Source organism: Rhipicephalus sanguineus, chromosome 3 (genome assembly GCF_013339695.2).
Source record: "Rhipicephalus sanguineus isolate Rsan-2018 chromosome 3, BIME_Rsan_1.4, whole genome shotgun sequence".
In the NCBI taxonomy this organism is placed as follows: Eukaryota; Metazoa; Arthropoda; class Arachnida; order Ixodida; family Ixodidae; genus Rhipicephalus; species Rhipicephalus sanguineus.
Window position 1 is genome coordinate 4,341,496 of NC_051178.1, and position 24,996 is coordinate 4,366,491.

At 46.6% G+C, this 24,996-nt stretch overlaps 1 protein-coding gene across 1 annotated transcript in view; it reads right to left on the reverse strand.

The window, feature by feature from the left end:
• Positions 1 to 13,859: 13,859 nt before the first annotated feature.
• Positions 13,860 to 24,996, reverse strand: part of LOC119388420 (alpha-2A adrenergic receptor) — a 152,003-nt gene continuing 140,866 nt past the window's right edge. Inside the window, exon 4 of the mRNA XM_037656123.2 lies at positions 13,860 to 14,128. Coding sequence (XP_037512051.2) covers positions 13,884 to 14,128 — 245 coding nt within the window. The 3' untranslated portion in view covers positions 13,860 to 13,883. The remainder of the gene's footprint in view (positions 14,129 to 24,996) is intronic.

Below are 24,996 nucleotides of genomic sequence, written 5' to 3' on the forward strand. Positions count from 1 at the left end.
TCTGCCGGCCGTTTCTTTCTGCCGGCTGTTTCTGCGCCGTTTCAGCGTAGCCTAAGAAACACAAGGGTCTTAGAATTACGTATCTATGTATTTTCTAGTAAAGGAACACACCACCTAATACTTACGTATTGATGTTGCGTCTCTGATATGCGTATTATTTGCTTTTTGATCGACAATGTTCACAGGTATGAACGCAGCTAGCAGTTCAAGATGGCTGGGCGTTCAGCAAGTGCTTAAACTTTGGCCAGGTGGCTGAATCGTGTGACAGACAGACAGCAATGCTCCAAATTTTAATGGTGTTGTACATTCACGTAACATGTTAAGCGTAGATGGTTTCTCATTAGCTGTGTAAGAGTATTGCAGTATTGTGAGTTCTTTTTTTTGTTGTTGTTTGCTTTGGCTTTACCATTCCACACTGGCCACAAGAGGAAATTAAATCCCAATCATTTAAAAGCTTCTGGCTGCCGGCGCGCGTACTCTTGCTCCTGTAGAATTTCTACTATGCAGCGGAACCAAACTTATGGAGATATTGCATCGCCTGGCGCGACTTGGCTTCGTCGCATTGAATTGAATGGAAACATTCAATTGGTTACAAATTCGCGTTTTACGATACATCCACGAGACGCGCCGTAGTAAGGAACTGCGGACTATTTCGACTACCGGCGGCGTGTAATAATATCGTCCTCATCGAAACACGATTTGGTCCCGCGACCTCGTGTTTCACAGCGCAAATAACACCATATCCGATAGGCCACAACGGCGGGTGACTGTTGTATCGTTTGCCGCAACGCCGAGAGCCTGTTCATGAACCAACCAGCCCAAATGCGTACCTTATTGCCGAGAGCGCTGCGTCTTCGTATGAGCGTGAATTCGCTGCATCTGGAAAATATTCGCATCTCAGCAATCTGGAACACCCGGCACCGCACGTCCAGTAAAAAAAATTAGGGCAGCTGCGCACTGTTGGTGACAAGGAAGCTGTTTCTCTCTCCCTCTGTCTATTTCTTTCTCGCTTCCTCCATCTGAGTTATTGCATCCCACGCCGGACAAACTGAGGCACGTCTTCTGGGGGCGAAGAAGAGGACGAAGAGAGCGCGTGGCGGTTCATGATGGTGACAGTTTTTGTTCACGACTAACGGGGATTATCCGAGCTTAAACAGTACCGCTATTGAAAAACCGAAAAGCACACAATTCTCTGGCGCACGCGGAACAAATTTCGCGGCGTAACGTCGCCCGAGCCGTAGCAGACGACACGAAAAAAAAGAAAGAAAGCGCTCCGTGCTGTTTACTTACCTTGTGCCATACCCTGTATTTTGGTCCAGTAGCTCGGCCGTCGCGCTGGTAACTCTAACTTCTCGTAATCAGGAAGGCAAGCGGCTACGTAAATGATTTTGGGAGCTTCTGCCGTGTTAATGAACATTCAAACGTAGTAATGTCGCTACATGAAAGTTGTCGCTGGAATGTTCTAAAGCCAAACCTGTTCGTCGAGGAAAGTTTAAGCACATCTCTTCAAACATAAATGCCAAGCTTTCTTCTCGTTGAAAAAAAAAAAAAAGAAAGAGCAACCGCTAAGCGAACCGCTACGGAAGCGAAATTTCCGTCTGCGTGTCAGCTGGTATCGATTTGCTCACGAGAAACTGTCGACAAGCAGCTTCACGTGCTAACAACATTACTGAAAAATGCGCTGTACCAAAAAAAAAAGATGATGATGATGAAAACATTCCTTTATTAAAATTCAAAGAAAACGGGGAGGGTCCCTATTCCGGGACTCCTATGGCAACCTCTGCGATAGAAGAATTGCTGTAAAACAACCGCCGAAAATTTTTCGGTTCACCCAGTACTTTGTTTCATAAGGATAATGCTTGTTTCTTCGTAACGACCGAATAAAAAGTGTGCTTACTTGTCGTTCGCTGGGAAGCGAGAGAATTTCGCTGTGCTGTTCCTTCCCGAGGTGTCGAACCACACAGCAGCGCAGTGCCTTGTGTCCTTTTTTTAGTGTTTCTGACATTTTGAGCGTGGTCGCACTCACAGACACCAAAATATACACCTTCAAGACATATTGGGAAACGTTTACTCGTGCACAAATTGAAAGCGACAGGAGCAGACGAACAGCATGGAGAGATGAGAGCGAAAGCGCTGCCCGCAAGCGACTAAATACATATTTAGGGCGCTTGAAAAAGGAAACAGCCAAGAACACATGTTATTTCTACACATAATTGCACCAATTTACTTTATTGCTGCATAGGTTAGAGAGATAAAGCCGCATATGCAAACGTTGCAGAATTTTCGCTTGCTACCATGCGACGCCTTATCTCCAATACCGGAACGAGCCGCAGTGTCCCGGGCCTGGCGCATGTGCCTTAAAGAGGACATTGCTTGTGTGCTTCAATTTTAACAAGAAGAAACGACGGCTTGTCACGCCAAATATGACATTTCAGTTTTATTCAGTGGTCGCAATAACGCAACTTTATTACACAGTACACAATGAGCAACAAGTGTGCTAATAAGTAAAAAAGTTCAAAAAGTGCGTAGACACTACGTGCACTATGGTTCGCCTCATGTTCCGATAAATTAACCTTACGTGTAACATATGCAGGCATGGGAACTGAATCGCGATAGATAACCTACTGATCTGCTCACTGATAACAGGAAATATGACAGGCACTGCGGGTTCACGAAGGAAACCGCAGGAATATTGATCCATTGCAATCCAGCGGGTGCACTACTCCGAACCGTTGCCTCCTGTCTTATCCAGCAGACAAGGGTCGCCAGGTGTACGTCTTTTTCACAGCACATCGTTCATTCTGCGGGTACCGTTGATTGCTGGACACCGTACTCAGCAGGTTCACCAACGATGAAACGCACCTCGCAACTCCGCGCACAGCAAAAATTAAATTCCCACCACAATAATTCAGAGAACGCATGCAAGTGCGGAACACCAAAGCACGTGAGGGGGCGTTTCGTCGCAGACGAACTTCACGAGGGGTGTGTTCCAATGCTCACCATAGACGGCTAAATAGACAGCTAAGTGGACAGCGTCCGTCTGAAGTCCCCATAGAGTTTCCTACAACAATACCCAGAGGGAAATCTGGCGCCACCGTCTATGCGAATTTCTGAAGGGCCGCCGTTGGAGCGCTGGGAATGACGGTATATGTATAGTGTCTAGAATATACTTACTAGTGTGCCGACCGCGGGCGTCGCGGTGGCACGGAGAATGATGCCTTCCACCGGCGGCCACCAGACGGCGATAGCCGTAGGGACCATGCTATGCCGAGCCGGCGTCTCTAGCCGACGCGCGCGCCTGTGAGAGACGCCGACGGGCTGTCCCAGTCAGTTTCGCGCTGCGGAATGTTGGTTGGGGTGCACAGCATAATCGAAGGAATGTGATTTCGTAGCGCTAACAAGCGATCGTACGCACAGTTATCATTAATACGCTGCGCGATACCGGCTATTTCTTCGAAAAATACTATTATATGCGGCACATGACCACAAATGCTAAATTCACGGCAGTTTGTAGCTAATTACCATACATTTACTAATGATCTGTTTATTTAGCTAAGGACACATATTTTACTAATTATTTATTTAATCAGCTAACGGCATATATTTTACTAATTATCTGTTTAATCACCTAACGACACATATTTTACTAATTATCTATGTAATCACCTAACGACGCTCAGTATTTCTCACAAACGACAGCCGCCGGAGATAGTGTTCGATTTGTGCTCTTTATATTATTCTCCCACTCGGCTAAACTTAATTAAATTTCTGTGTCCATAGGAGCGCTGAATAATGAGACCCGCTCGTTGTTTGAGCGGTAGTCACTTGTACAATATGGAACAAAACAGGTGCTGTCTTTACTCCTCGTTTTGTGCGACCGCATTGCGGTTCTGTGAACAGCAACAAGTGCGAAGCGCGCGCACAGAAAAGAAACCTAGCAATGCCATGCGGAGACACCATAAGCTATTGGCTCGAAAGCGACAACGCCCCACAAGTTTAGCGCAACGCAATATTTCTTAACTCCGTGATCACAACCGACTGCGCTTACGAACGGGCATCCGAAGCGCAATTGAGCGACGCGCGTGCAACGCGCGCGCTTGGCTTGAATCGCCGCTCGGTTAGCATGGTCCCTAAGTGTGTCGCCGTCTGGTGGCGTCCGGCGGAAGGCATCACCGTCGGTGCCAGCGTCTCCCATTGTAAATGTTCGGCGGTCGGCACACTAGGAAGTATATTCTAGGCTCTATAGTATATGTGCCTGCGAGGCTTGTGTTGGCTGGTGTTGTGCGAGGCTTCGGCTCAAAAGCGGATACGACTGCGCAAATAAAGCTTCTCTCTAACAAAACTTTTATAAGCGGATGTCATTTACGCGTATTATATTTTAAAATAAACGTCCACTCACCTTGATGGCATGACCAAACGGCGAAAGAAAGAAACAGACGACGAGCAATGGCAGAGAGAATGCTGCCTTTCTCGTCTGCCTGCCAAGTTTAGCGGCCGTTGGTTACTTTTTACGCTTCGTAAAACTATACATCGACGCAGAAATTTCCAATGTTAAATAAAACTCGTTTTTCTGCAATAATAAAAAACAAATAGCTCACTACATGCCCCTTCAGTAAGAAATCAACCATTTCGACGCAAGGAACGCGTTGAAGCCAGACGCGTCTTCGTTGTTTCTGGGCTCTACGTGAAGGATACGAATTCGAGTCAAGTTCGAAGCTCACATATCCCGGCATTCCCATGCGTCCAACAGCTTGCAGCGCCACTTTTCCCTCTAGGTAAATGTAGGAAACTCTATGGAAGTCCCATTCAATTTCTCACTTAGACGGCAAAATAAACAGTTTCGGGGAGATGGCATCGGAGCAAAAAACGATGCAGGCTACTTTGCTGTCCAAACAAGATGGCGGCTTAGCGAAATGCTCGGATAGCTCGGATCTCGTCAGCATGGTCGTCTGCACACAAGGAGACGCTTTTCTTTGCGCTGAACGTTAGCTACGTTCATTTCTTCATAGATTTGAACACGAAAGGAGTTAAAAATGTAATAGCTACGTTTGTTTTTCTTAGCTTTCTCTTCTTGACGCGAGGTGGCAGACGTCATGTAGACGCGCTCCATTACTCGGACGGCTGGAGCTCGGCGCTGTCTTCTAAGCCTTCAGCGTAGACTGTCTACGATGCTGTCCAGAATTGGAACACAGCCGAGCACGCCTTTCCCAACACTTTCAGGACTGAACTGAATAACAATTCAGAAGAGTGGTAAGTTGGGCTAGTTGGTAATGATCCATACTTATTGTAACTGCGCAAAAAACGGACGGAAACACGTTTGTCCTTTCCTTGCCCTTCGTGTTTCCGTCCGTTTTTTGCGCAGTTACAATAAGTATGAATAACAATGGCTTGCGCCTCTCTTCAGAGGGCGATAAAATTTTTTTTTCGTATTAAAAACACTGTCAAAAATTCTTTGCAAATTGCACCTACATAATATTGTTAGGGAAATAAATAGCTTTTGTAAAATATTGACATCGCTTCGCCCTTGAATGAAACTTGCTTTTTCCATATTAGTCTTTGTCCCCTCCACACCTTGTCGCGCTTCAATCGCAGCACCCATAACTCCCGGGAGCGACTAAAAAGCCACCAAAACATGCCCGCGTTGCCAGACCACTTTTTGGTGCTGTCCCTGGGAAATTCCAAGCGAGATGTACCTAGCCTAGTCCCGTGGCTCTACGTGCGTGCGAGACGTTGATCACGCGCTTTAACCATGGAAATGCAGGTGGCTTGATTTAATGGACGCACGAATAAAGGTGCATACTTGCTGCTTTCTTTGGGAAGGGCCACTTTTTCACTAAGGGGCACGCAGTTCGCAAGGAGGGGGAATCAGTTTTGTTTCAGCTCACTGCGCAGGCATAGCCACACAGTGCATTAGGTTTCATTTTTGTGTTAACCTTGCTGGCGTATCAAGCGCATTAGTTTACGAAGCTGGTTCTTTTTGGACGACAATGTATGAGATATGATCGGAACAGCTAGCATGCTATATATTCATATGAGCTACTGTTTGGGCCTTGTTTTGTGGTTCCAGAAAAGCCAGCTTTTCCCAAAAGGCGCCATAGAAAAACGTTTATCTGCAATATTTCGTGACAGTCACCGAATAATCAATACTATTGCTTGTTTTAAAAAATGCTTGTGGCGATCGAGCCACCACGCGAACGAGCGTCACGCGGAAGCCGGCCTCCCTACTTGGAGCACAGTATGTGTGTACTAGGCGCAGCGATGCAGATTGCTTATTTTCTCATCAGATCAGTGGAGTTCCCGGTGCTTACCGAACACATCGTGGTGATTAGAGTTACTGTATATGCTACCTTTAGGTAGCAGAGTTGCGCATCTGTCTTCCAACGCCGCTAGCAACCATGCATTGCGGAGAAGCTGCCGCTTGGACCAATTTTTTTATTTCTCGACGCCGCCGCTGCAGCGAACTGAATTACCACTAGTCATCGACAGCCAATGTTTATCGCCGGTCTTCGACACGCCAGACAGGTTAATCGGCGACACGGTAGGCATGTCGCCTGCAAAAACGAAGTGCGACTTCACCGCATAGCTGTGGTTGCTAGCCGGACCTATGCGCAACTCTGCTACCTAAAGGTAGCATATACAGTGACTCTAGTGGTGATGGATCTAGGCCATCCTCAACCGATATATGTCGCATATGCATGCATGGCTCCCATCGCATGCGTGCGGTATCAAGCCGATATATGAAACACCATTGTGAATAACTTTTTTTGCCTAGCTGTTCGTTATGAAATATTTTTTTCATTGCTGTGCTTTTCACATATCCTATCATCAGTGAAAAGGAGTAGCCTGTGCTATACAGAAGCACCAACATCTCCTAAATATCATATAATAAAAAAACGTATTTGTTTACGCCAGGAAAATCAATGCTCCTCACCACATAATGCTTATCTGAACCGACCAATGTGTTACGAATGCATACAGTAAAACTCGCATACATCGGAATCAAAGGGCATCGCTAAATAGTTCGATATACCCGTAATTAAAAATGCGTAAAATGCCTGTCTGAAGCTTAAATATAGTTGGGTACATGTCTTGATATATACTGAGTATGTGCAGCTCAATGAAACGAAGACAAGAGAAGACCCATAAACGACATAGCCAGTCTATGTCGTTTATGTGTCTTCTCCTGTCTTCGTTTCATTGTGCTGTACATACTCAGTATATATAAATAAATATTCATGCGTCTCGGACTGTCCCTCGAGACAATTGTTCGTTCTAAAGCTGCTGTGAAGCCGTTAAAGTTTTCCCATTACTTATTTTTCATCAACCTGCTCGTGTGAAACGTGTACGTATCGGACCAGACAACACTTTGCGCCACTGAAGCAACCTGGCGATACTCTTTCCGGCAACCAATCGCAGCCACATGTAGCAAGCTTCACAGTGTGGCATTTAGTTTTCGTCGCATTACAACCCTGTGTAGCGGTAAAACTGACAAAGCAATTCCTTCATTGTGGAGTGCAAAGAAATCTGTGCTGCGCACGCCGCCCATGTTTTGACTCGTACCCTGCTTGTTTACGCCATGCCCCTTGGATTGAATGCATTATGTATGTACGTACATTATATATACGTGCTACAAGATGACAGATTCACTATAGTCAGCTTTATGGCATTGTAGCTGTGTTATGCCACAAAGCATGTACTGTGCATCGACGATTCGTTGTGCAGTGAAGCCCACAAGCAGGGAAATCGTAACTGCCACATACGTTACCTGATGCTTTGTCTTCTTTAATTACAGAAAAGGCGCCCACGCAGTCTCCAGTCACCGTACGAGCAACCAAACGTCTAATAAATGCGCAAGTGCATAGCAAAGGTTTCTTCAATTCTTCTACCCGCCAGGCAAACGAATTAGCAGCAACCCTCTACATTAGAGAACAGACCAAGCCACTTCTTGGAATAGCTTGGAATAGTGTCATGGAGAAACTTAATTATGCCAACAGAAATTGTTACAAGGTACCAATGAATCACATGGCCTGAATTCAACGTGATCTCATAGTGTCAACATGCTGCACAATTCAAACGCCAGCTGCTACATTTCAGGTCAAATAATAAATGCGCAGACGATGGATTTCTTAGCGCTGCTGATAGTCTTACGAATCTGTATAAATTCAAGCGAACACTCGCGAGGTAACATAAAGCAGGGCATACACAGACATTTTAAAGCAACGCATTGCAGTTGTGTATACTGTGGCGAGATCGGGTACAACAGCGACTATACAGGGTGTTTCAGCTAAAAAGCACCAAGTATTAAAAAATTAAACATAGGTGCTACGCATCTCCAATTAGTGCAGTATTGTTCTGAGCCCTATAGAGCACGTCAGAATATTTTTCAAATCCGCCAAGCTCGGTAATTAACAAAGATTGCTTAATGAACTTTTTAAACAGTAACTCTAGAGAAAAGTTTCCACTACAAAAGTTGTAGCGCTTGTTCAGAAACATCGAATTTTTAAATTTATGCTAAGATAACTCCCCTGCTTAATTTTTTTCCGGCGTTCCTTTAAAGCGCGCGAATTTTAAAAAATAGCACGTGACTGCCGCCTAACGCGCGGCGCTTTTAGTGCCCTCAAATGTAAGTTGAACGAATTATGAAAGGCTGCTCCGTGCACGAAGGTCGATTGAGCAGGCTGCCGGTGACTGCGATGGACGCTAAATGATGATAGAGGCGTACCATCCAAAACAAAAAACAAGATCTACAAAAGAGCGGCCGTCACGTATGAGTGCATCTTTTATCTCGGTCCTGCACCACGCTGTCACCCTCGCCCCTTCCAATGTGTTTCTTCATTGGTGCGAAAAAAGAAAAAAAAAATGCCTACCCTACATCAAATGCTACCTACGGTCTCATGTAGCATTTGCTCCGTGGCTGCCGCTTTTTTGTTGAAGAATATTTATTTGTTGTTGTTGAAACGGTATGCTCATTTTGTCGCTTTAACGTCCATCGCAGTCACCGATAACCTGTTACACCGATCTTCGTGCACGAAGCAGCCTTTGATAATTCGTTGAACCTACATTTGAGGGCACTGAAAGCGCCGCGCGTTTGGCAGCAGTCACGTGGTATTTTTTAAAATTCGCGCGCTTCAAAGAAAGGCCGGAAAAAAAAATCATGCAGGGGAGTTATCTTAGCACAGATTGAAAAAATCAATGTTTCTGAACAAGCGCTACAACTTTTGTATTGAAAACTGTTCTCTAGAGTTATTATTTAAAAAGTTCATTAAGCAATCTTTGTTAATTGCCGAGCTTGGCGGATTGAAAAAAAGTGTTCTGACGTGCTCTATATGGCTCATAACAATACTGCACTAATTGCAGACGCGTAGCGCCTATGCTTAATTTTTTATTACTTGGTGCTTTTTAGCTGAAACACCCTGTATGTAGCCTTCACACACTCTCGAGTGCCTCAAGTTTCACCTCACTTGACGACCGTCGGACACATCGGATTCGAAGGGGATCGCGAAATAATTCGATATATCCATTATTACAAATGGAAAATACGCCTGTAAGCTTTAATATTCACACGTCTTGGACATGAGATGACTGATTCCGTTAAGTTGCATCGAAGCCGTAAATGTTTTATCAACCACTTTGCGGCAGCGAACCCTTCTCGGCCACGAAGGGCTAGAGCTTCACAGCGTGACGTTTAGTTTTCTTCGCATAACGCTACTGTGCAGCGGTGAAGCTTAACAAGGCAAATCCCTCATTCTGGAGCGCACTGAGTTACCAGGCGCTTACATCTGAACACCACTGATACCTTGAAGAGTGAACTTGTTGGCTAGTTGGTTCAACCTAACTTAAGGGAGCAGCGCGAAAATCAGGGACAGAAAAGGCACACATGCACCCACACGTAGCGCAGTACGTGTGGTTGTATTTCGCGCTTTCGCGCTTCATCCTAACTGACAGCAGAGTCGATGTCTTAGCAATCTCAGTCACTTCTAAGCGAACACTCGCGAGGTAACACAACAAAGCATGACGCAGATACACAAAATCTTTAAAGAAGACACGCCATCAAGTGCCTCTCAACACGGCCTCTGGTTGTTCTCGTCTGCTCTCGCCAACTTGACTAGGGAATTTCTGGGTACACCACGGCGCTAGTTTTGTTCGGCAGCACAACGTAGCCAACATGAAACATGCGTACACTGCTAACATTGGGCGATGTTTAGGTGGCTTTTTAGTCTCGTGCATAACTCCCCTCTCTGATGTCGCTGACAATAGGTTCTGCCAGCGACATCAGAAAGGGGAGTTAGGTGCGGAGCGGCCGCAGCCCCAATGCACGGAAAGTGAGGCCAAAAGAGTGTAAAGCCTCTTATGGCGCTGCGATCGGTAGCCTGCAATGTGTCGTTGTTGCGCGCGACTCTACCAAAATGGTAGATGGTGGATTTATTTTTTAGCGTCACTTGTTACAGACTTATTGCTTTTCTTTATTTTCCTTGAAACTAGCTACACTTGCTGCTTTTCACAAAATTAGCGCGATATGTGAAGTAAAATTCAAGGAATTCGATAGTGAGCGTAAATATTGGCAGCACCACCGCATGGGACTCAACAAAAACGTAAAGGAACGTATGGACTCCGAGATTTTTGCGAATAGGAAACTTGGCCTGCGTGTGTTTGATACGCTGCTCCCGGTTGCCGGAGGCTGACTCGCAGCAAAAGAAAAACTGAAAGTAGTCGACATTCGGTCAGCGCGAAACGGCGAAGCTTTGAATACTGCAAAAGCAGCGATAATCTCTCGGTGCTTTCAGTTTTCCTCCTGACTTACAAGGGAAATGCTATTTGGATAGTAACTTTAATGGAGAGATCAGGAGGTGTATGCAGAGTTGTGAACAAGTACGCAAACAGCTTAAGCTACAATAGTTTACTGTGTTCTGCACGTTTCAACTTTAGCATGCCTATGAATAGTCTTGCTATGAGCAGCCTTGCTTGTTATCTCAACGTGAAAAGTACAGGGCGTGCTGTGCTTTCGCTGTTTCGCTGCCGTTCAGAGCTATAGTTAAAAGCGAAGCAGACGCAAAATGACCAAAAAAAGAAGAAAGTGAAAAAAGAGCGCGCCTACAACAGAGCACTGATAGACTTAGAGACGTGAGTTGGGCTAGTTGGTGCGTATTAACTGCAGACATAAGCGATTAGCGCAAAAAAAAAAAAACGGACAAGGTAGAGATGTGCTCCCAGTTTCCTCCTGACTCAAAAGGAAACGCTATTTGGAGAGTAAGTTCCGCCCTGTCTGTCTTCTCTACCTTGTCCGGTGTTTTTTTTGCGCTAATCATTTACGTCTGTAGTTAACACTCATAGACGTCTAGGTAAGACACAAAAATTCGTTTCCATATATTATTTTGGCTTAGTTCAGCCATAAGTAATGTAAGTTTCTTTTATTATTTCGAAACGCCAATTTCGCAGACGGCCACTCGACATCCCACCTGCTCAACGTTTTAAACTCGCGACCGCGCTCCTAGCAGACAAGTCGACTGCGCGTAGTATGCGTACGAGCCAACAGCGACTACAGGAAAAGCAGTTTCCTCCTCCGACGTGAAACACACTGCGATCTGGCTTTGCTTTTACAGCACTCAAATCTTCGCCGATTCCCGCTTACTGAATGTCGACTGCTTTAAGTTTTTCTTTTGCTACGAGCCAGAGGCCGGCATCCGAGAGCAGCGTATCCAACACACCCAGACTTAGTTTTGTATTTGCGAAAATCTCGGAGGTCATATTTTCTTTACGTTCTTATTGAATCCTGTGTGTTTCCGCTGCAAATAATTACGCTCACTGTCAATTATTTTTTATATTACTTGCCATTTCACGTTACTGTTTTGTAGCAGCGGAACTGAAGCTAATTATAAAACAACAACAACAACAATAAAAACGACAGTCACAGCAAAACCTGGAAGCGCGGCCTTTCTAGAGCCCGTTATAAACTATCGTAGGGCAAGTACACTAGCAACGTACCCACTACGCCACAAATGATAATTTTTGTGAAATTGGGAACCACCCACTACGCCATTATTCGTCATTCTGCGGAGAAGCAAGATACCATCTGTAAGGCATTATGTGCACTTTCTTGATGCGACGCCTGATGACGATGAGGAATTATGACTGAGCCTTTTGTAATAGGTTGGAAGAATTAAAGGACCCACTAGTTACGTAATTCGTATTGTGTGGCGCCCGGTCGTTATTTAACACTCCCACTACACTTTATAGCATACGTTAACGTGAGAAAGAGAGTGAGAGAGAGGGAGAGGGAATTAACCTTATTGAGACCCTGAGGAAATGGATCATGGGAGCCTTAGTGGCTTCCGTGGCAACCAAGAGAAGTGCACTTGCGAGGAACCCACTACGCTAGAAATCATAATTTTTGTCAAGTAGGGAAACAGCCACTATGCAATTTTTCGTCATTCTACGGAGAGCCGTGGTACCTGCTAAACGCATGTAAGGCATTATGCGCACTTTGTTGATGCTGTGCCTGATGACGACGAAGAATTACGGCAGAACCCTTTGTAGTGGGCTGCAAGCATTCAACAATCCGCTCGTTGCGCAATTCGCATTGTGTGTCGCCTGATTACAGAATTTGCGTTGTGTGACGCCTGGTTGTTATTTTACTATTCTACCACACTATATTGCATATGCTAATGTGGTTCCTTGTCGATATGAAGCCTGTATAGGGTCTTTTTGCAAAGCAATTGCAAGCACCGGCATGGCTCTGAGGTAGAATACTTGGCTTCAACGCAGAGGGCCCAGGTTCGAACTCCGTTCCATCCTGGAAATTTTTTCTTCTTTCTCGCGAAACCGGTTACGGACACCGGTGACGGCGGCGGCGGACAACTACGGCGCCAAAAACGGCCCTTGTTGTGGTCTCATAAGAGCTTTCTCTTTAAAAAGAAAAGCAATACAGCTGTAACAAGTGGCGCCAGTAATTAGAACCCACCGTCTACAGCTGCGACTGGAATCCGGGTCTTTTAAATGAGAAGCGGGCATTCTACCTCCGCACCACTTTGGCGGCGCCGCGTGGCACCCATAAACAACTTGATAGAACGGTAGCTGGGGCTAGTTGGTGATTTGGAATCGACATATTTGCACAGCGCAAAATGAACGAGGACAGATGAAAGGACACAACACCAGCACCGGTGTCGTGTCCTTTCATCTGTCCTCGTTCATTTTGCGCTGTGCAAATATGTCGATCATAAACAACGAAGCAATGCAGGCTACAGATCGCAGCGCCACATGCGGCTTGACCCTGGTTTGGCTTCACATTTCGAAGCTCGTTCCGAGCACTCCCCCATTCTAGTGCACTCTAACCGAAACTTCGCGACCGGCTTCGATTGACTGTGGACATTCATTATTTTAATGTCGTTGACGCGTGTGAATTCTAGCTAATTTTTCAGCTACTACAGTCTACTGCTACTGCTCTTGTCTAAAGCTTTCGAAGATTACTTGGACACTGGTTTTCCGCCTATATTCATGATTACTTCACTTTGTTGGCAACGGACGCTGTAGGAAAACAGGCATTTTTTTGGTTAACCTTACGATACCGATAAAAAAAAAAAACACATGGCTCACTGGAAACTTAGGGGCTCCGGCAGCCGGCTGATACACAAAGTACGGGTTCATTGCACACTTCCTTCGACGCTTCGAATGCGCGCGAAAACGACAAGTGTGCATTTCACACATGCAGTTATTTCATGGCACCATAAAGATATGTGAATGGCTGCGGCGACAAGCAGCAATGGTGTGGAATGATTTCCTATTGCAGCATCAGGATGAGCATTGCAAGTAGTGAAATGTGCGCACTGACGTTCTACTGAACATACAATGAGCAACGAACAGCCAAAGGGCGTCGCCATCCAGCCGCCCTACACGTGTTCCACGGCTAGTGCTCCACCGCCGTCGGGGCCAGCAAGCGCAGAAGGAGCAGTTTCCTCAGAGCCTTCTGCGATGGCGTCAGCTTGTCTTGGGGCAGAGTGAGAGGATCCGCTGTTGTGGCCGGACACGTCCGATCCCCCCTTGCGGCCGGGGAGACTAAGCCAGCTTGTTTGTGAGAGGAAACGCTTCGTCTTGGGCCGGTGCACGGACGCCCTGCAGCCGCTACTGCTCGCATCTGTGTCAGAGGCAACACTTCATGGTCAGTTCGAAACAGAGCTATTTCTTGCATAATTACTACGAGAAAGAAAATCTGCACACGCGTAGGCAAGCAACACTGTTCTTATATTTTGGCCACCACTAACGGTGCTGTTGCATATCCTATGGGTTGGTAGCCGCGCTGGTTAGTATCACGGGCGACCGCATCTTCTGTAAGAATGATCGAAAATTGAGATGATGACAGGGTTAAGACAGCGTCTTCTTTGCAGTTGGATAAATGCCGACGAAAGTGAGCGTTACTTAGAAGAGTGTAGGCCAGTTGGTGGTCCATGATTAGGAATGGTTACTGCGAAACAGAGAGCATCAAGCGATGCGTTGTCTCCGTCTGTGTCCCGTGTTGTTTTGCGGTTACCTTTTTTACATAAGTCTTCAACATAGCTTTTTGGCGCCGGACGCATCAGATGGCTCCTGCACAAGCCCGCGCCTTCTTCAGTTTGCATCAGGAGTTTCGTGAAATCCGTATCTGACCCACGTTGCCGTTATCTGAATGCCATTAATACTGCAATCGCCAGCACGACGAATAAGAGAATAGAGCATGCATAGAAACTTTCAATAAATGGTTACCCGACTTCGACAGTTGATTTTTTTTGTAAATACAGGATTATGCAAACACGTGCCAATAGATTGCACATTTGTCGAACCATATGAAACATTTACATTCCAACGATTCATAAATCGCTTCTAAATGTAAAATATAACTATACGCTGAACGCGAACACTGATAATTTTGCAAAGTAATAAAAGGCTTTCGAACGCTAATACAAGGCCATTTAGTCATAATGCTCCTATTCGCCTCGAGATCTTTGAGTGGCGCCCTCTCACGTGTGACGTCAGAGGGGACTCGAGTGCCGCTGTTCGCGCGCGTGCGCGCTCGCTACGTGAAGGCTGCTCGACGCTGCTGGGCAGTCTTTCCTGCTTGAGTTATTGAAACAGTAGTCGGCAAGTTCATAAAGCAATTTCTACTGAATGTTCAAGCAAAATGCCCAGCGAAATCGAGGGGAGTTGCCGCCAGGAGCACGTTCAGTGTCGATTGCTCCTGGTGTCGTCTGCTAGCCATCAATGTGTCCGTCTGTATGTAAGGCGACGATTTCTTTTCGCGACTGTTCTACGGCCGTGGCGCACTCAAAATGACTTTCCGGCCCGTTTTCGATCACGTGTCTGCGTTAAAGCGCAATATACCGCTCGCTGCGCGTGTTCGGTTGCTAAGCCTGCTCCTTCGGTTCAATTCCTTTTTTCGGAGTATTAAGGGCATCACAAACGACGTGCGGTGTCATTCAAGCAAATTAAATGGTCGTTACAAGCAACTACCTTTGATGAAATCCAAGTTTTCAACAGCTGCCGTGTAAGCGCGTCGTAAGTACTTGAAATTTAAGGAGGAAATAAAAGAAAACATGGCTGATCCCTCTGTCATAGGAATCGGTATAACACGAAAGTAAAAGGTGTCCTCACAGACGTAGTTGAGCCTTTGTTGCGCATTCTTTTGCCCCAAGGGCGAAGGAATGAACGCTACAGCAACAAATTGTAATGTCACGCGAAGAACGGCAAGAAGCTCGAAACTTGCAACGCGCTGCTCAAGCAGAAAGGACGCACGGAACGAACATACACAGGATAAGAGCGAACTAACTGTCACATTTGTAACTTATTTCTGCGTGAGCACCGCGCTCCTTTCGCAAAAGCCACCGCTGCAGAGAGCCAAGTGACCTTCGTGCTCTCAACGCGAGACGTACAAACCACCGCGATCACGAGATAAGCGCACGAACGAGCGACCACGCCCTGTAGATGCGGGCACTCGTCGCAACGGCGACGACCTTTCAAGCGCGCTCTTTTACACTCTTCTAGAGTCACTGGAAAAATTTCAGAGTATCGCATCTGTTTTCCGCGCGCCGCCGCCGACGCGATTGGCTTACTCGCATCACGTGACCTCTCGCCGCCATGTCCCTTCCAAGCGCTTTGGGTGCAGGCGCGTTCATTGCAGAGCGTGGCCGGAGCATGCAGATGCCAGAAGAGAGTAGTTCACCATCAATCGAACGTTGCTGGTGAGCTACTCTGGGAATCTCGTTTGCCGGGTGGGAAAAATTAATGTGAAAGAGCGCCGTTCAACGTGGCTGCATAGTTGGCCTGAACGAATTCGCCCCCCTCGAATAACACTCCTTCCTGCAGTGAACTACACTAATTTTGCTGGAAAAGATTTTATGCGACAGGATACTTCACCTTTTCGGTTCGCTATGGTCAGCGATATTGAAAACTACATACCTTTCTATTTGCTCGGCTGTTTATATCTCGATCTGTTGAACAGATGACGCATGCTATCCGAGTTATAAGCGTGTCACACACGAGAGCGAAATCGGAGATTTATTAGAATAATAACTGTTTACTGGTATACCTTGAAGGCAATTGTGGCATGATCTTTGGCATTGCACAAAACAGAAGCGTGGAACTCTGTTGATAAACTTGGTATAAGGCAATGTTATCAAGCGTATTTTTAAATTTGTTGCAAACAAATGTTGCTAATGCTGCATTGCACCAAGCGTACCCTTAAAATACTGTATAGTTGGCGAGAAATGGTCACAGCAAAAAAAAAAAAAAAAAGCAGATCCCACGAATTGAGGGAGTCGATTTTATGCGAACCCTAGGTCTATATACATGCTGTGTTGCAGTAGCATGCGCTTTAAAAATTCCGGGATGTGCTATTTCTGATCAAAAGAACATAAAGCACCGTGCCGAGGAAGTTTTAATAAGACTGCATTATGAAAAAAAAAAGTGCAGCAGTGCAGAAACCGAACCCCGGCTGTTTACGCGCTGGCAACGCCAAAAATAGAAATGTTTGTCGGAACACAGCAAAACATTTGCAAATTCATTGCAACGTTGGGAATATTAAGGAGACAAGAAATATGAAATCAAACAATGAAGTAGTGATGTCAATCATTTTTGATGGCCTATTTTCTACGTCTCGTAAGATCAGATTCACCTTACCTACCGCACGCCGATTCGCCCGTGCGTTCGGCTGCTGGCGTTCCGAATCAAGACGTTGCGCACAACTTCCAATTACCGTACACACACAACTTCTATTACACGTATCAACCAGTTGAACAGCAAGCACGGTGCGCAAGCAAGCTATGCGTCAGCGATCAGTCGAAGGACGCAATGTTGAATGTTCTCGATGTTGTTCGATAACGTTCTCGAGTGCAGTGAACCTGAACACCGACTGCAAAGCTAGCGCAAACGGTCAAGATTCACCAAATGTCGAAGTAAATGGCATCTCGCACGATGTCACTGCGCTAACGCAACTATGTTTACAGATCCAGACCTAGCGAACACGCCCGGGCGTGACACGAAAAGAGACCGATGAAGCCATGAAGAGATTTCGCGAGCACATGGCAACATTCGCCGTACGTTTCATTAGTTACACCGCTAACCGCGCAGTCGATCCATGCCTGTCGATTACTCGATATCACTTCTAATATCCTCTTGAAGAAACACACACACATAAAATGCCGTTCTGCCAAGCGTAACACGGCACTGAGGCTAAAAGATCGGTCACTTCTCAACACACGCTAGCAACGCGCCGGACGGTCTGGAAGGGACATGGCCGCCGCCACCCCATGTTGCCCGCCTGCAGCCTACCTTTGCGGTGCTCTGATTTTCCAGTGACTCTACGCTCTTCGAGCCCTTCGCGCCATCTCGCTAGTGATAACGAAAACACGCTGTAACGCCGATCTCTGAGTACCGCCACCGACAAATGGTGTATATAAATAGCTCGCCGTTAGCATTGTGAAGAATGTACCCTCCGTGGCCGAATCGTTTCGCGCTGCGCGCTGGAGAACGAGGGGTCGTAAGTTCTATTCCCGGTGACGGCACATTTTCTTCTGGCTTTTTTCTTTGCCCACTGTTATTCTTTATATTTTAGAACGTCATTTCCATGACGTAAATAGGTCAGTGGAGCCGTGGGGGACCCCGGCATAATACACTTTCGTGTTAAAAAGGTTGCATTGGCTTAGCTCGGCTATGCCAGGATAACGTAGCGTTAGCAAAGATTCAGCTAAATATTCTTAGCTTTCCTGATTGTCTAGAATTAGCTTGATTGTCATGCTTACTGCTGCTCCAATGACACACACACGGTATACGTATTATGTGGCATATCTATGTTTATTTTGCCAGGCAACTACTTTGGGATCCGATGAGTTAAGCTTCTCCGCTCTTCTGCGCCCTTGAGCAGCATTTGCGCTCTCCTTCTCCATGGCTATACCACACTGGCAAATGCCAGTCAGAGGCGCTATCAAGCGGCTCCAGCGTAGTGTCAGACAGCGAGTGCACAGCGAAGGCGAATAGCTGCGCGCGCGCCGGCGCCAATACGTCTGCCAAGGCTACGACGTCACTCCTCTGGAAAGCGCACACCGGTGGCGGCGAGTCGCGCGCGGCGGCGGCGGAGTGCGCGGGAGGTGCCGGCTCCGGTGCATGACATCACTGATCTTCGTGCATGCGCAGCATGGCTCTTGAGGATCCACGCGAAACTGGCTCGGCTAGGCCAGTGTAGCTGACGCTACAAAAACGCCACGCCTGCGCGGAAAGCGCAGCACAGTCATAGCGAAACCTGGAAGAGCGGCCTTTCTAGAGCCCGTTATAAACTATCTTGGGGCAAGTACACTAGCAACGTACCGACTACCCCACAAATCATAATTTTTGTGAAGTTGGGAAGCACGGAATGGAACCACCAGGTGCGGTTTTTCAAAGACTGCCTGAGAGTGGCGTGCAACAGCCAAGGTGGGAACGCCTACCGTCGATACTAGGAGTGGTTAAGGCTATCGGAGAGCGCTACAGAGACGTTGTGGAACTAGCTTCGGCCAGGTCTTCCCAAGAAGAAACACAAGGAACAGGAAGGCAATGTCTTGGTGCTGGGGGATCTCCAGCTTCCTGAACAACATGAGAAGCTTCTGCAACATGGCCCCAAGTTTTCTGTGGAGCCAGTTCTCTCGGATGCCGAAAAGGGGGGAGTATCCAGATCTGTGGCCAGCCAAGTGAAGGACGAGGAAAAAGTGAGATGTATTGATGAATGTGTTAGTGTGTTTTCCTCTAGTAGACTCAAACCAGTAGCAGCTAAGAAACTTGAACCTGTGATTAAGTTCCTGGTGGAAAGCGGCTCGCGTTCCATGGTATCGGATAAGGAGGGTTTTTTGTACTGTTGCCCGAGGCTATGTTTTTAGAAAAAGCGAAAACCGCAATTCAGAAAAACTTTCGAGAAGTGAAGGAAAAGGCCACCGTCATTAAACGACGCGCAGTGAAGACCGAGTTAAACCTAAGCCGGCTGTCTTGCACAGTGAAGAACGAGAAGGGTGTTCTATTGCAAGCGTTTTTTACGTTAAAGACCCACAAGCCGGAGTTACCATTCCGCACCGTTGTCTCCGAAAGGGGCTCATGGTCTCACCTGGTTTCTTGCGTTTTGAAGACGCATTTGGATTACCTTTCTGACCCATTTTTAGTGCCTAATTCCATGGATGTCGTTCAGTATATCAGGACTGAAGGTCACTGAAGGTGACCTTTAGTTTTGATGTGGTTGACCTTTACTAATCGATACACCATGCTCATTTACTACAATGTGTAAAAGAGTGCATCGTAGAGTACAACGATCAAGTTACCTTTGGTAACGCCAGCGAGGTGTCTGTTCAAGGCTCTTTATCTCAAGTTTACCTTGGTGGGATGGAATGACGGGGTGTATGTCTAGAAGGCATATGTGTCGGTTCTTGTGTCCTTTGCAGTATATTTTAAAGCAAGGTCGATAGAGACATTGGGAAGAAGCTGGATGGCATGGATTTGAAGGTTTTCAGATTTGTAGATGACTACCTTGTTTTGATGAAATATAGGTATGGCAGCAGCGCCCTTGTGAATGTTTTAAAAACGTTTAGAGAAAGGATTCGGCCTTGAGCTCACCTTCGAATTACCAAGAGAAAGTAAAATTCACTTTCTAGATTTGCTAAATAAATTTCTGCCTGACAAGACGTGCTGGATGTACCACCCTAGAACGAAGAAATCGCTATTAAACTATAATTCAGCACATTCTAGAATAGTGAAGAATGGCGTTGCGACATCATGCATCAAATCAGCGCTTACCAAATCGTGCGAGCATCTGATGGATAAGAGTGTTCCCAGGTGAGTGGATCCTTTTGGCATGTGAAAAGAATCGCCGTGAGATAAACCAGATGAGGACACAGGCACGGGTTGGGGGGACTGAGGAGGAAGGCGGAACGGGAACGAAGATAGCCGTTGTTCCATACATGCACAGCACGTCACACAAATTAAAGAAGATAGCGTCGAGGTATGGGGTACGTGTACTGTTCTCGGCCAAAAACAAGTTGGCTAAGATATGCCCTAATGTGGAAAGGTTGGCAAACAAAAAACGTACTGAAACCAGCCATGGGTATGGCATCAGACATGGAACCAAGTATGTCGATTGCAGAAAGGATGTTGTATACGATGTCCTTTTTACACGCGGAAAGCATTACATCGGCCAAACAGGTCGATGCGTAAATGTACGCCTTCGCGAACACAAAAGTTCATTGAAGGGTGCACCGTATTCACATATAGCAATGCACTGTAAAGAGTGCACGTGCAACCCTGACTTTGAAAAAACGCCAGGTCTGCGCGGAAAGCGCAGCACAGTCACAGCGAAAGCTGGAAGAGCGGCATTTCTAGAGCCCGTTATAAACTCTCTTGTGGCTACTGATAAAAGTACACTAGCAACGTACGCACTAAGGCACAAATCATAATTTTTGTGAAGTTGGGAAGCACCCATCACGACATTATTCGTCATTCTGCGAAAAAACGAGGTACCATCTTGGAGGCATTATATGCACTTTGTTCATGCGATGGCTGATGGCGATTAAGAATTATGGCTGAGTTTTTTGTGATGGGTTGTAATCTTTAAACGGACCCTCTAGTTACGTAATTCGCATTGTGTGACTCCCGGTCGTTATTTAACTCTCCCACCACTCTTTATAACAAACCCTAACGTGAGAAAAAGAGAGGGAATTAACTTTATTGAGACCCTGAGGAAATGAATCATGGGCCTCCTTGGCAACCAATAGAAGTGTACTTGCGAGACACGCACTACGCTCTAAATCATCATAACGTTTGTGAAGTAGGGAAGCAGCCAACATGCCATTTTTCGTCATTCTGCGGAGAACCGTAGTACCCGCTGAACACCTTCAAGACTTTGTTGATACTGTGGCTGACGACGATGAGGAATTATGGCAGATCCCTTCGTAATGGGTGGGAAGCATTCAACAACCTACTCGTTGCGTAATACGCATTGTGTGACGCCTTGTTACAGAATTCGCGTTGTGCGACGCCTGGTTGCTATTGTACTATTCACCACGCTACATTACATATGTTAATGTGGTTCCTTCCCCACATAAAGCCTGTATAGGGTCTTTTTGCAAAGCAGTTTCAAGCACCGGCATTGCTCTGAGGTAGAATACTGGGCTCGCATGCAGAGGGCCCAGGTACGAACCTCGTTCCATCCCGGATATTTTTTCTTATTTAGTCATCTTTTCTTATTTCGCGCGATAGTGGTTACGGACACCGGCGGCGGCGCCAAAAACGGCCATTGTTGTGATCTCATAACAGCTTTCGCTGTAAAAACTTGAGAGCACGTGTCAAAAGGGGATGCACGACGGTGATATGAAATACCGGCAGGCAGTGCTGTATAAGTACAACCTGTTTCCGAAATAAAGATTCACTTGTGAGTAGCGCACGTCCTGTCCTCTTTCTGTGGTCCCTGTCTTATCAGCGCTATGGCTTCAATGAACGTAACGAACCAACTAGCCCAAAAGTCTGTCCTCTTAGTTTTTTTTTTCAGCACATTTTAATTCCCACGTTAATAAATCAACGTTTGCTGACTCGTTGACGGTGGTTTGCAAGTATGCTGAACAGAACTAGTGTAATCATGCTAACGTACATAATTACGAAGCTTTCAGTAAAGCAAAAAGTTGGGCGAGTTGGTATTTGTTCATGATGACTGAGGGGCGCGAGAAAACGGCACACAACGAAAAGAAGTACACGAAAAGAAAAAAAAAAGTCACAGTTTCGCCGCAACGGCGAAGCAGTGAATGCGATAGCAACAAATAGGAATCTAACGCGAAGAAAGGAAAGCAGCTCGAAATTGTCAGCGCGTCGCTCGAGCCCAAAGGACGCACGAAAAGAACGCACACATGACATTAGGAGAACTTTTTGTTGGGCAAGTTGGTGAACGTTCATAATGATTTTTAAGGCGCAAAGCAGGACAAACACAAGAAAGGACACGGGACGGAGCGCCTCACAGGGACGCCTCACGGGACGGAGCCACCCGTCCCGTGTCCTTTCTTGTGTTTGTCCCGCTTTGCGCCTTAAAAATCATTATGCACACAGGACAAGCGCCAACTACCATGCGTCACAGCTCGATACTGCTAAAACATAAAGCAGGACGCACGAAATGAACGAACACACAGGACGAGCGCGAACTAAATGTCTCAGTTGTTACTTATTTCTGTTTGAACAGCGCGCTCCTTTCGCAAACGCGGCCGCTGCAGCGAGCGAAAGACCTTCGTTGCGCTCCTCACGCCATCTCGCTGGCAATGAAGAAACGCTTATAAGCGCCTGCCGTCTCTGAGTCCGGCCAGCGGTAAAGGGTGTGTATATAACGCTCGCCGTTAGCTTCTAGAGAATCGGAATTTCGTGGCGTAGTGGCTAGCACCACGGGCTGCGCAGCGAGAGGTCCCTGGTTCGATTCCGCGCTGCGGAAGCATTTTTCTAAATTATTTTAAAGACGATTGGGGAACTTAAACGCCTAAAGTTTGGTCTGTCTTTCTGTTTGTCGGCACGTCCCTCGATTCAGCCACCCGGCCAAAGTTGAACCACTTGCCCAAGGGCCAGCCACCTTGAACGGATGACTAGGTTCATACTTGTGTACATTGTTGATCAAAAAGCAAACATTACGCATATCTGAGGCGCGACATCACTAGGTAAATATTAGGTCTGTGTTCCTTTAATAGAAAATACATAGATACGTAATTCTAGAGACCCTAGTTTCTTAAGCTGTGCTGAAAATGCGACTGCGCTGAAACTTGTCTTCCTCCGTGCCGTCTGCACGAGCTCATTGTTGTGTTTCGGTTTCGGTTCCGTATTGCACTGTATGAATGCCATGGGGTGCCCCTCTGGCATTCCTGTTTTACTCAGGCGACGTGTAAATAAAATAATGTGTGGAGAGCACTCGTTGAGTGCGGACGTTCCTTCTGCTTCGGCGCTTCCCGCCAAACCGCGTGTTCGGGATGGCTGGCGTCCCCGCCGGTCGTGTTGGTCACCGCCGGTCTTCGCCTGCTGCTGCGCCGGGACTACCAGCCCGCAACACAGCACTCATGTTTCCCGACGTATTGCCAGATGGCGTCCATATCTCACGCAGCGCCTCTTCTATCGTCTTTAGACGACATTTGCAGCGACGCACGCAGATACGCGGCCAATTTTGTCTTTGGGACTTATATATATATATATATATATATATATATATATATATATATATATATATATATATATATATATATATATATATATATATATATATACACTTATACATATACGGTAAATGACGGCGACGGGGACGGACAAAAACCAGCCGAGACTGTCCATATAATTGCTATCGCAATAATACACGAAAAGAAGTACAGGTCCCGTGTACTTCTTTTCGTTGTGTGCCGTTTTCTCGGGCCCCTCAGTCATCATGTGCGAAGCTTTCGCATCGAAAGTCGTGGTAATATGTACTTGCAATAAAATAGTGTAAATCGCTCTCAGCCGCTGACTCTGATGGCCGCTCTCAACGACCGACACTGTACTAAAAAGACTCACCGGGTCCCTTATGCATTTGCCTAAGATGACTCGAAGGCGAAAGCCATGTTCGTCCTTTTCTTCGGTCGAGGTATTGTTCCTTCCCCGCCCCCCTCCGAATGTTTTCTGAACGTAACGTGGTTTTGCACTGCCTCCAGGATCCTGCATTGCAAGCTTTCTACACATCACCTCGTTTTGCATTGCCTCCGTGATCGACCCACCGATCACGGAGGCAATGCGAACCGACGATGTCATGTGAAGACGTCATTCTTTCCCAGCATTCTTTTGACCTGTTTGGCTGGTTACCGCTATTCCTCACCGCGCTGTAACACGATCGAATATTTTAAGGTGAAAGCCTTGGATCCCCGATCAAACGCGAAGATTGACCGTCGGCAGCGTCTACACGAGTGATGCAAAACATCATCACATGATGACGTGACCTTATGACGTCCTCATGACATCACAGACCATCAAATTGTGACGTCACAACGTCACGTCACCTGATGACGTCTTCACATGACATCGTCGGTTCGCATTGCCTCCGTGACCGACCCACCGATCACGGAGGCAATGCGAACCGACGATGTCATGTGAAGACGTCATCATGTGACGTGACGTTGTGACGTCACAATTTGATGGTCTGTGATGTCATGAGGACGTCATAAGGTCACGTCATCATGTGATGATGTTTTGCATCACTCGTGTAGACGCTGCCGACGGTCAATCTTCGCGTTTGATCGGGGATCCAAGGCTTTCACCTTAAAATATTCGATCGTGTTACAGCGCGGTGAGGAATAGCGGTAACCAGCCAAACAGGTCAAAAGAATGCTGGGAAAGAACTCTCTTTCTCCTCCTCCTGGACACATTCGCCGATTTTTCCCACTGTTGGCCAAGCTCCACTATCGTAGACAAATGAAACACGGCCAGCGGAGCGTGTTCCCCAAAGATTGGAAACTGTACATTGCGCGCCGTCCTGTC